General features: G+C 39.4%; 1 protein-coding gene across 2 annotated transcripts; it reads left to right on the top strand.

Annotated features, from left to right (window-relative positions):
• Positions 1 to 227: 227 nt before the first annotated feature.
• On the top strand, positions 228 to 10,815 carry LOC122725167. Of its 2 annotated transcripts, none has more exons than XM_043962086.1 (4): positions 228 to 1,159; positions 1,250 to 1,558; positions 8,735 to 8,789; positions 10,585 to 10,815. In XM_043962086.1, the coding sequence occupies exons 1-2, from the start codon at positions 288 to 290 to the stop codon at positions 1,272 to 1,274; spliced, it is 897 nt and encodes a 298-aa protein (XP_043818021.1). In that variant the 5' UTR covers positions 228 to 287; the 3' UTR covers positions 1,275 to 1,558; positions 8,735 to 8,789; positions 10,585 to 10,815. The 2 variants fall into 2 exon arrangements, with proteins under 2 accessions (XP_043818021.1, XP_043818022.1); XM_043962087.1 differs by lacking the exon at positions 10,585 to 10,815 and adding an exon at positions 10,359 to 10,387.
• The last annotated feature ends 759 nt before the right edge of the window (positions 10,816 to 11,574 follow it).

Raw genomic sequence — 11,574 nt, 5'->3', positions numbered from 1 at the left:
GTGAGTTAATCCCAGTTTTCTGCTCCATTTTGATTTGGGCAGTGATTTGCCCAGATCGTTGCCCCAATCATTTTCCAGCTTTTTCTGCACTTTTTCTCTAATTTTCCATTTTCTTCCTTTTCTTCAAAAACGAGATAAAAATCATAAATTAAGCTAGAAAATGTGTAAATAAGCAATAATAAATATAATTAAAATGTGGCTAAATTATGCTTGATCATTTAGCTTGCCCTACATGCAACAAAGAGACTCCTTCTACTCGTTTAAAATATGGTCATAAGTTTTCTTATATGAGTTCCCGTCGTTTTCTCCCAATGAATCATAAATGGCGTTTGAATAAACGTTCTTTTGATGGAACCATTGAGAAAAGATCAGCTCCAAAAAAATTATCTGGGAATGATGTGTTACTGCAATTGAGGCTTCTTAAGAAAGTAAAATTTGGTAAGACAATGAAAAAGAAAAAAAGTGATTATGATTTAAATAGCCTCAATTGGAGAAAGTGTAGCATATTTTTGAAACTTCCTTATTGGAAGAATAATTTATTGCGTCATAATCTTGATGTGATGCATATTGAAAAGAATATTTGTGATAATATTATTGGAACTTTGTTGGATATTGAAGGAAAAACAAAGGATGGATTGAACGCTCGTTGTGATTTGAAAGAGATGGGTATAAGAAAAGAATTGCATCCAATTATGAAAGATGGTAAATGGGTTTATCTAGCTGCATGTTACACTTTATCTAAAGTTGAAAAGCAGAAAGTACTCAAGTTCTTGAAATCTTTGAAACTTTCAGATGGTTATTCATCTAATATAGCCCGGTGTGTAAATTTGAAAGATGGTAAAGTTTTTGGATTTAAAAGTCATGACTATCATATTTTATTAGAGCAACTTCTTCCTTTGGCGATTCGTGGAATTGTTCCTAGTAATGTCTATGATGCTATTACAGAGTTTAGCATATTATTTAGAGAGTTATGTTCAAAAGTTTTGAAAAAAGAAGTGTTGGAGCGCCTTGAGAGTGACATTCCGATAATTTTATGCAAGTTGGAGAAAATATTTAACCCAGCATTTTTTGATGTTATGGTACATTTAGCAATTCATTTACCAGCAGAAGCTAAGTTAGGTGGACCCGTACAATATCGATGGATGTATCCGATTGAGAGGTAAAGCTTAATTGATTTTATTTTTTATAATTTTCTCATTATATCGATATAAGCTTAATGAATAAAATTTATGAATTCTTGTTTATATAGGTTCTTGCGTGTCTTGAAATGTTAAGTGTGTAACAAGAGTCAACCTGAAGGTTCTATTGCTGAAGGTTATATTGTTGAGAAAAGCTTAATGTTTTGCTCGAGATACTTGCATAATGTCGATAGTAAATTCTCTCGTTGTAAAAGGAATTCTGAAGGCAATCAAGATGAACCATACAATGGATTGTCTGTGTTTGCACCAAGTGGATATCCTTTATCAAAGGATAAAGTTGCATATCTTAGTGACAAAGAGCGAAAGCAAGCTCATCTTTTTGTATTAAAAAATTGTGAAGAAGTGCAACCATTTTTACAGTACGAATTTTTATTTTTATATATTCTTTTAATTGCATATTCTTTTATTTAGGCTTCTCTAATTAGGATGAATTTTCTTTTCTTAGTGAATGTAACAGCCCGGAAACCGATACCCTGCCGTAACGGCTCCAAACTGTTCGGCGCTAGGATCCAGATCGGCTTAAGGCCGCCGGGACCCGTAGCAAGCCAAACATACATACTATTACCTGGTCAAATCCCATACATGATTAAAACTTAACCATAAAAACATGAAAACTGAACATCTGCTGAATCCAAACCTGACCTGTGCATGTATCCTGACATGAAACATACATCATAAAATCATAAAACCTCCACTGGAGTCCTCATCATATACTCCAATGGGGTAACATTACATGCCTCAAGTTTGGTTCTTAACTCAACATATAACATAAACATAACCATGCATTAACAGGGACTAACCAGTCTATAGGGCCAAGCACACTCTAATCCATAAACATAAACTCTACTATCAGTTACATACATCATCTCAAATTACATTACATCAACTTATATTACATGTCCACTTCTAAAACTACTAAACATTAACACAATCTAAGCTATTACAACATGTATATCTTAACCTTGACTTTACCCTGCAGCCTCTGGACTCTGACTTAAACCTGCAACACTGGGGTTAGGGGAGAGGGGTGAGCTAAAAAGCCCAGTGAGTAGAAACAGAGAAAACAGTTCATTAATTATGATTTCATTTTAAACTAAGAACATTTGCTTTAATTCCTCCATTTTTAGGTATTTTATTATTCATTTAACTTCTTCTTTCTTTTTCTTATTCATGCTTTCATGAAATGCGCCATAACACAGAGAAATCACATAATCTTGTCCGTCTCGGGGGCTTATGCAAGATTTATTCCCCACGGACCCTGGTTTCTGAGAGTCTGTCTATTTGCATGCATCTTTCCTCTCAGAGGATGTACATGACATCAAAAATCCCTCTGTTGGTGCCCGGCTCCCCCATAGGAGCTCACAAAGGCCTGTAACATACATGACATGGTGTCTGGTCCACAGAGAGCTCACATGGACTTTCCTACATGTACTTGTCCGGCTCTCAAAGGACTAAGACAAGACTCGTGACAGATATGGGCTATTGAAGTCGTCTCGGTCCACCCTTCCTCAGCATCAACATGAAATAATGCAATGCAACATATTCGTGAACTAGTGCAATCAACCTACTATACATAATCATGATGCATGAACATGCTTTAGGCATTAGTTTTTGTGCATAAAAGATTAAGTTTAGTTCTACTCACCTCCTGGCAGACGCCGACTGACTCTGCACCTGCTAGCACTAATGGCCTCCTCGGTCTCTCGGGTCCAATCCTACACAGGTGGACTCGAATGAGGTGCCAAACATACTCTAACAACTCATAAACATACCCCCAAAAACCCCTCGAAACATCACTAAAACATGCATAGGAAACACCCAAGAAACGGCTGGACAGGGCACTTTCGGCGGCACCTTCGGCGGCCGAAAGTCCCTTCCAGAGACGAAACTAGGGTAGTTTCGGCGGCAGGTTCGGCGGCCGAAACCCCTGGACAGAAACGAAAGTCCCTCCTTCGGGGGCACGTTCGGCAGCCTAAAGACTGCCTCCCATGCAGGTTCGGCGGCCGAAACTCCTTTCGGCGGCCGAACCTGGTCCCCTCTGGACGACAGGTCCGATTCTGCCAAGCCAAAAACCAAACTCAAAACACCCCAAATCCTTACATACTCTCTCCCAAACATGCATACTCACTCCCTCAAGCATAAAGGAGCATAAACTAACATAAACTCCTCAACACAAATATCACATAACATACATTGGGTATAAAACCCACATAAACCTAAACATGCATATCTACCCATACTCAACCATCAAAAACTTCATAAAACTTCATGAAAACACTAGGGAAGCGAAGATCTACACTTACCTCTTGAAGATCGAGGGTGGTGTGATCCCAAACTCGGAGGTGTGGAGAATCCAAGCTCCAAAAGCTCCAAGCTCCCAAAACTCCTTTTAAGCTTTAAATCTTCAAACACAAGGGTAGAAATCATGAAAAACTTGAGAGATGGGTAGAGAAAACACGAAAACGACCAAAGGAAGGCATAAACTCACCTGAGCTCGAGAATGGGGAGAAAACTCTCCCATTTCCGATCTGAGGGCTCTTTATAGGTGGCCTGGTCGAAGACCTTCGGCAGCCTAATGTGCCCCCTAAACTCATGCATGTTCGGCGGCCGAACTTGACTTTCGGCGGCCGAACCTTGGCTCATTCAAACAAGACTTTCGGAGGCCAAAGGCGCTCCCGAAGCCTTTCCATGTTCGGCGGCCGAACTTCACTTTCGGCGGCCGAACCTGGCACTTGCCTCCTTGGTCTTTTTCCTTTCAAAACTAAATTCATTTCCATTTAAAACCATGAAATCAGTAAAGACTTTTGAGAAAACACATTTTACCCCTTCTAGAGAGATCCAACACCCTAGATTCCGCCGGAAGGCAGGAATCCCGATGCCGGAATCTAGCCGGGTATTACATTCTACCCCCCTTACAAAAACATTCGTCCCCGAATGTTAAAACAACAAACACAAGCATGCAAGCAAGCAAGCGAATCCTAAAGCTTCTCTCCAAAGAGAGACACCAAACGCTGGAGTAAGAACTCCCAGGTTCCTAAACTCCACAAGCTTCTGCTGCGCTACTCTGATCCTTCTCTATCTTCCTCCTTCTCTGCTCTTACTCTTCTCTTCTCATCTTTACTAACTGGCTTCTTCTCACTACTAACCCAAAACTAACTCTAACTCTCACAGGTAGTACCCGAATTTCAGATCTATCTTGGAAAAACAAACAGCTCCTACTAGCTGTCCCAATAGATCATCCATCCTACCTGGGAATACCTGCCCTTGGTAGTGACCTTGTTTAACCGCTTACAGTCGTTACAAAGTCTCAAGGATTTCCCACAACCATACTGGAGCAATCCAGAGTGAGGTACTAGGTCGGACAAGACCCCTTGTCTACCAAGTCTCGCCTCTACTCTACTGCTACCTCTCTCTATGCAGGCGCCATCCTATAGGGAAGGGTAGAAATGGTTCTGCGTCCAGACACCACTCCTAAACCAAACTCTAACTCCCTGACAGATGGTAAACCTGACAACTCTCCTGGGAAAACATCTAAGAACTCTCTCTCTAACAACTGGCGCTGAGGCTGGTTCCCCGACCTGACTGCTGAACTCTCAAACAAGAGCTAGAACCCTCTGACAACCCTTTCTACGCACCCTACGAACCTTACAGGCTGACATCAAACCTCTAGGCATCCCTACTGTGTCCCCTCAGAAGACTATCTCTGACCCATCCTGTCCTCTGAACTTGACTACCTCGTCTCTGCAGACCAAGATAGCACCACAAGTAGAAACCCAATCCATTCCGAGAGTGACGTCTGAACATTCAAGTCCAAGACCTCAAAATCGGGTGGATGGATTCTACCCTCAGTTGACACCTGAACTGAACTGGCAGACTGGCTCTGCCTCAGATGGATCACACTTGGGTCCACTGACCCTGAGAGAACACTCTAGCCTAGAAGCTATCAACTCAACCTCTCGACGGCTCCTAGAGCAACTAAAGAAAGAGAAACCCCAGGGTTCACAAAACACACACATCAGAACATTCAAAAGTGAGCGTACCTGACACCACCATGTTTGATGTGCCTGCCTCCTGCTGAGCTTGGGTGAAGATCCGAGCTGAAGCTGACGGACCTTCTCCGCGGGAACCTGAAGAACGAGGGAATGACCCTCTTCCTCTGCCTCGACCACCAACCTGAAACATGGTTGGAGCTACTGGCTGAGCTGTTCTACCCGTAGCTGCTTGCTGGGACGGAGCCAACCTGGGCGCAGTGGGACACTCACGTGCTATGTGCCCCTCCTGTCCGCACCTGAAACATTCTGTAGTCCCATAACGGCAGACTCCCTTGTGCGGCCTTCCGCACCTCAAGCACCTTGAACTGCCTGAGCCAGAGCTCGAACCACCAAAACCCAAACTAGCCTTCAAATTCTGCCAAAACTTCTTCTGCGACTTCCTGAGACCTCTCTTCCATTTCTTACCTCTCGTGGCAGCTGTGCTCAGAGTGGAGGGATCAATCCCTCCTGAACCTGAAATCCTAGAATCCTGAGTCTGAGCATCCTCCTGAGAATCTCCCATGCCTTCCTCTGGCACTCTGATTCCCAAACTGACATCCCTTCTCTGAACCTCCAACTCTACTTCCCTCATACTAGCTGACATCCTTCTTGGAGCCATTGCTTCTCTGCTTGCATCAAAAGACCTTTCAGGGTCCCTTGATGTTCCCCATCTGCTAACTCCCCACGACTGCGCTCTTGGCAGAGCAGGGGGAAAGGTATCCATACCTTCCCTCTCAGATGGAACTCCAGTCGATTCCACAGATCGACGAGCACCTCGCATTCTGGCTCCTCTGAAGAACAACACACAAGCATACAATCAATCATTAGCATCATCATACGGTTCAAGTGAAAACACATGAACCTGCAACATACATAGCATACATAGCATAACATCATGGCATTACACATCATCAATCAAGACAGGACTCAACATCCTATCCTAGTGGACATGATTTTGCCTATTGTGCTTGCCCTTCTATGACCTCTAAGCCAACCTCTTTCCGATGTACAACACACCGTACTCTCGAGGCCCAAAGCTCTGATACCATTCTGTAACAGCCCGGAAACCGATACCCTGCCGTAACGGCTCCAAACTGTTCGGCGCTAGGATCCAGATCGGCTTAAGGCCGCCGGGACCCGTAGCAAGCCAAACATACATACTATTACCTGGTCAAATCCCATACATGATTAAAACTTAACCATAAAAACATGAAAACTGAACATCTGCTGAATCCAAACCTGACCTGTGCATGTATCCTGACATGAAACATACATCATAAAATCATAAAACCTCCACTGGAGTCCTCATCATATACTCCAATGGGGTAACATTACATGCCTCAAGTTTGGTTCTTAACTCAACATATAACATAAACATAACCATGCATTAACAGGGACTAACCAGTCTATAGGGCCAAGCACACTCTAATCCATAAACATAAACTCTACTATCAGTTACATACATCATCTCAAATTACATTACATCAACTTATATTACATGTCCACTTCTAAAACTACTAAACATTAACACAATCTAAGCTATTACAACATGTATATCTTAACCTTGACTTTACCCTGCAGCCTCTGGACTCTGACTTAAACCTGCAACACTGGGGTTAGGGGAGAGGGGTGAGCTAAAAAGCCCAGTGAGTAGAAACAGAGAAAACAGTTCATTAATTATGATTTCATTTTAAACTAAGAACATTTGCTTTAATTCCTCCATTTTTAGGTATTTTATTATTCATTTAACTTCTTCTTTCTTTTTCTTATTCATGCTTTCATGAAATGCGCCATAACACAGAGAAATCACATAATCTTGTCCGTCTCGGGGGCTTATGCAAGATTTATTCCCCACGGACCCTGGTTTCTGAGAGTCTGTCTATTTGCATGCATCTTTCCTCTCAGAGGATGGACATGACATCAAAAATCCCTCTGTCGGTGCCCGGCTCCCCCATAGGAGCTCACAAAGGCCTGTAACATACATGACATGGTGTCTGGTCCACAGAGAGCTCACATGGACTTTCCTACATGTACTTGTCCGGCTCTCAAAGGACTAAGACAAGACTCGTGACAGATATGGGCTATTGAAGTCGTCTCGGTCCACCCTTCCTCAGCATCAACATGAAATAATGCAATGCAACATATTCGTGAACTAGTGCAATCAACCTACTATACATAATCATGATGCATGAACATGCTTTAGGCATTAGTTTTTGTGCATAAAAGATTAAGTTTAGTTCTACTCACCTCCTGGCAGACGCCGACTGACTCTGCACCTGCTAGCACTAATGGCCTCCTCGGTCTCTCGGGTCCAATCCTACACAGGTGGACTCGAATGAGGTGCCAAACATACTCTAACAACTCATAAACATACCCCCAAAAACCCCTCGAAACATCACTAAAACATGCATAGGAAACACCCAAGAAACGGCTGGACAGGGCACTTTCGGCGGCACCTTCGGCGGCCGAAAGTCCCTTCCAGAGACGAAACTAGGGTAGTTTCGGCGGCAGGTTCGGCGGCCGAAACCCCTGGACAAAAACGAAAGTCCCTCCTTCGGGGGCACGTTCGGCAGCCTAAAGACTGCCTCCCATGCAGGTTCGGCGGCCGAAACTCCTTTCGGCGGCCGAACCTGGTCCCCTCTGGACGACAGGTCCGATTCTGCCAAGCCAAAAACCAAACTCAAAACACCCCAAATCCTTACATACTCTCTCCCAAACATGCATACTCACTCCCTCAAGCATAAAGGAGCATAAACTAACATAAACTCCTCAACACAAACATCACATAACATACATTGGGTATAAAACCCACATAAACCTAAACATGCATATCTACCCATACTCAACCATCAAAAACTTCATAAAACTTCATGAAAACACTAGGGAAGCGAAGATCTACACTTACCTCTTGAAGATCGAGGGTGGTGTGATCCCAAACTCGGAGGTGTGGAGAATCCAAGCTCCAAAAGCTCCAAGCTCCCAAAACTCCTTTTAAGCTTTAAATCTTCAAACACAAGGGTAGAAATCATGAAAAACTTGAGAGATGGGTAGAGAAAACACGAAAACGACCAAAGGAAGGCATAAACTCACCTGAGCTCGAGAATGGGGAGAAAACTCTCCCATTTCCGATCTGAGGGCTCTTTATAGGTGGCCTGGTCGAAGACCTTCGGCAGCCTAATGTGCCCCCTAAACTCATGCATGTTCGGCGGCCGAACTTGACTTTCGGCGGCCGAACCTTGGCTCATTCAAACAAGACTTTCGGAGGCCAAAGGCGCTCCCGAAGCCTTTCCATGTTCGGCGGCCGAACTTCACTTTCGGCGGCCGAACCTGGCACTTGCCTCCTTGGTCTTTTTCCTTTCAAAACTAAATTCATTTCCATTTAAAACCATGAAATCAGTAAAGACTTTTGAGAAAACACATTTTACCCCTTCTAGAGAGATCCAACACCCTAGATTCCGCCGGAAGGCAGGAATCCCGATGCCGGAATCTAGCCGGGTATTACAGTGAATATGAACAAGGAAGGCATGATATGGAGTTCAATGATTGGTTTTATCATAAGGTGAGTATCAAATTTCAATTTTTTATTTCATTTGGATGTATAGCCAAGTCTTCCATAAATATTTGCAAGCCATCTTAATATAGCTTTTATTGAAGTAAGCTGAACTGTCCTTGTGCTACATAATAATAATATTGGTAGTTGCTTTTAAAGAAATATTGCTACAACTTGAGTGCCATTTGGTTTTATAAATTTTTTTATCCCCATTATTGCTAATATTTTACTCACAATTGAAGTCATATTTTCAACTGTTAGATCATTTATTCATATTAATCATTAGTTCATTTAAACAACAGTTAACCACTAAGAATTTGATATTTCAAAAACTGAACTTATTCTAGTTAAAGCTAGTGAAGAAATTATTTTGAGTGGTTATACCTAACAAAAATTAAATTATATACTAAAGTCTTACATTAATACTTTCAACTGAACTTAACTTAGTATATAGCATTGAATTAGCTTTATAAATGTTAGCCAGTTTATTACATAGGATTTATAAGCTCCTTGCTAGTCTGTTGGCCGACCAAAATTGATCAAAAAGATTCTTGAATTACTTGATTTGATTTTTTACTTTTTTATTTGTTATATTTTACATTTAATAATATTTATTTCTTGAATTTAATTTTCTTTCTCTTTATTTTAAATAAAAATTATATTATTATAGATTGTAGGATTGCAAAATGAACAAAATGACAATATCAAACAGTTGCTATCTTTGGCTCGAGGTCCTTTGAATGGAGTTCAACAATTTTCAGGATACATAATAAATAGGTTTAGGTTTCATACTAAGCAACTTGAGGAAAAACGAGTCAAACAAAATAGTCTTTTTTATTTGTTATATTTTACATTTAATAATATTTATTTCTTGAATTTAATTTTCTTTCTCTTTATTTTAAATAAAAATTATATTATTATAGATTGTAGGATTGCAAAATGAACAAAATGACAATATCAAACAGTTGCTATCTTTGGCTCGGGGTCCTTTGAATGGAGTTCAACAATTTTCGGGATACATAATAAATGGGTTTAGGTTTCATACTAAGCAACTTGAGGAAAAACGAGTCAAACAAAATAGTGGTGTTGTGGTAAAAGGGAATTTTGGGGACAAACGTCTTGGCTATTTTGGAGTTTTAACAAATATTTTAGAACTTCAATATTTTGAGGGAAAAAGAGTCATTTTATTTAAATGTGATTGGTGGGATGTGTTTAACATTGGAAAAGGTGTAAAAATAGACAAGCATGGATTCATTACTGTCAATACTGCTAGAAAATTGAAAACAGATGAGCCATTTGTACTTTCATCTCAAGCAGAGCAAGTCTTTTATGTCAAAGATGGTTTGCAATCTAATTGGTTGGTTGTTTTGAAAGGGCATTCAGATCATTTCTCTAATATGTCTTTTAATGATGAAAGCAATAGAGAGTTGTTTGGTATTGAAGAAGCATTTCAGCAAAATGCTTCAAAAATTTGTGATGATTATTCTGTTATCATTGGGGATGATGAAAACTTGACAAATTGGCAAAGAAATGACATTGAAGCTATTATTACAAATGTTCTTGTTGCTGATGATATAGTAGAAGACTTAGGCTCAGAATCTGAAACATATGATGAAGACCTACTATTATAAATGATAGGTAAGAGTGTAAACATTTGTTGCATTTTCTTTAATTTTGTCTTTTGATTAAACAATTGTCATTTTTGTGGATTTCTTAATTAATTCAGAGATTGATATTAGTTTATTTTAAAACAAGCTTTAGTAGATGTTAATACAATATTATAAATTTATTTTGCTTTGTGCAGGTTGTTTCAATTCAGATAATTTACAATAAGATAATTGGTCAACTTGAAGGTTGTGGGTTTGTGGAATTTGTTTCACGTGTAGCTGCAGAAAGGATTTCAAAGAAATGCAATGGGACACAAATGGCTGGAACTGAACAAACTTTTAGATTGAATTGGTTTTCTGTTGGCATTGGAGAAATGCCAAAAAATTATACTAATTATTTTTAATGAAATATTCATGATGTTTGAATTTTTTGAAACTGACATTTTAATATTTTTTATGTGCTAAGACTAATCGTTTGATTTTTGAAAAATGATTCGACAAAAAGTTTTCCACACTATTATCTAATTGTTTTATGTGCTGAAAATATATATACATAAAATTCTTAATATATGTATCTTGTGATTTCCAAATAGCAAAATTAACTCTATAAAATAACAATCAGTTTGAGAATGAAAAATTAAAAGATAATGCAAGTGCTCAATTTTTGTGTATCTTTTGTGGTCGCTACTCAAACCATGTTGATTAAAAATAAATTATCAGTTCTTAAACTATAAGTGCACTTGCTTCGTCCAATGATATATTTTGACACAGATTACCATAATTTAAAAGCATCCTTCAACTAAAATTGATTCATTAATATGTAACTTTTTAAGTTAGAAAATAATTCTCAATAACTTTTCTATCTAAACAAATGGACAATAGAAGAAAAATTGATTGAGAGACAAAAAAAACATATTATATGAAATTTTTTAGAACCTCTAAGCATATTTTTTGAACTTGATAAACCAATATATAATACCTAGAGGACCTCAGAGTAATTCTCTAAATTATTTTATTAGTTATAGTATTCTATCGTAGTTATAAAATTATGGCTAATTTGACAGCTAATTCCATGACTCTTTGATAATTATAACTAAAATATCATAGTACTCATACAATTCATATAGCTACGATGTTGTGGCTAATGATTTAGTAATAGTTATGACAAACATAATTACATGACTAAT

This window comes from Manihot esculenta, chromosome 11, assembly GCF_001659605.2.
Source record: "Manihot esculenta cultivar AM560-2 chromosome 11, M.esculenta_v8, whole genome shotgun sequence".
Taxonomy (NCBI): domain Eukaryota; kingdom Viridiplantae; phylum Streptophyta; class Magnoliopsida; order Malpighiales; family Euphorbiaceae; genus Manihot; species Manihot esculenta.
The sequence above is the reverse complement of the archived record's forward strand: the minus strand, read 5'-3'. Positions and strand labels throughout refer to the sequence as shown.

Coding starts and splice junctions, on each gene's coding strand:
- LOC122725167 (XM_043962086.1), top strand. CDS start 288: ATGAGTTCCCGTCGTTTTCTCCCAATGAATCATAAATGGCGTTTGAAT. Junction 1,160..1,249: donor TGGATGTATCCGATTGAGAG/GTAAAGCTTAAT, acceptor TTGTTTATATAG/GTTCTTGCGTGTCTTGAAAT.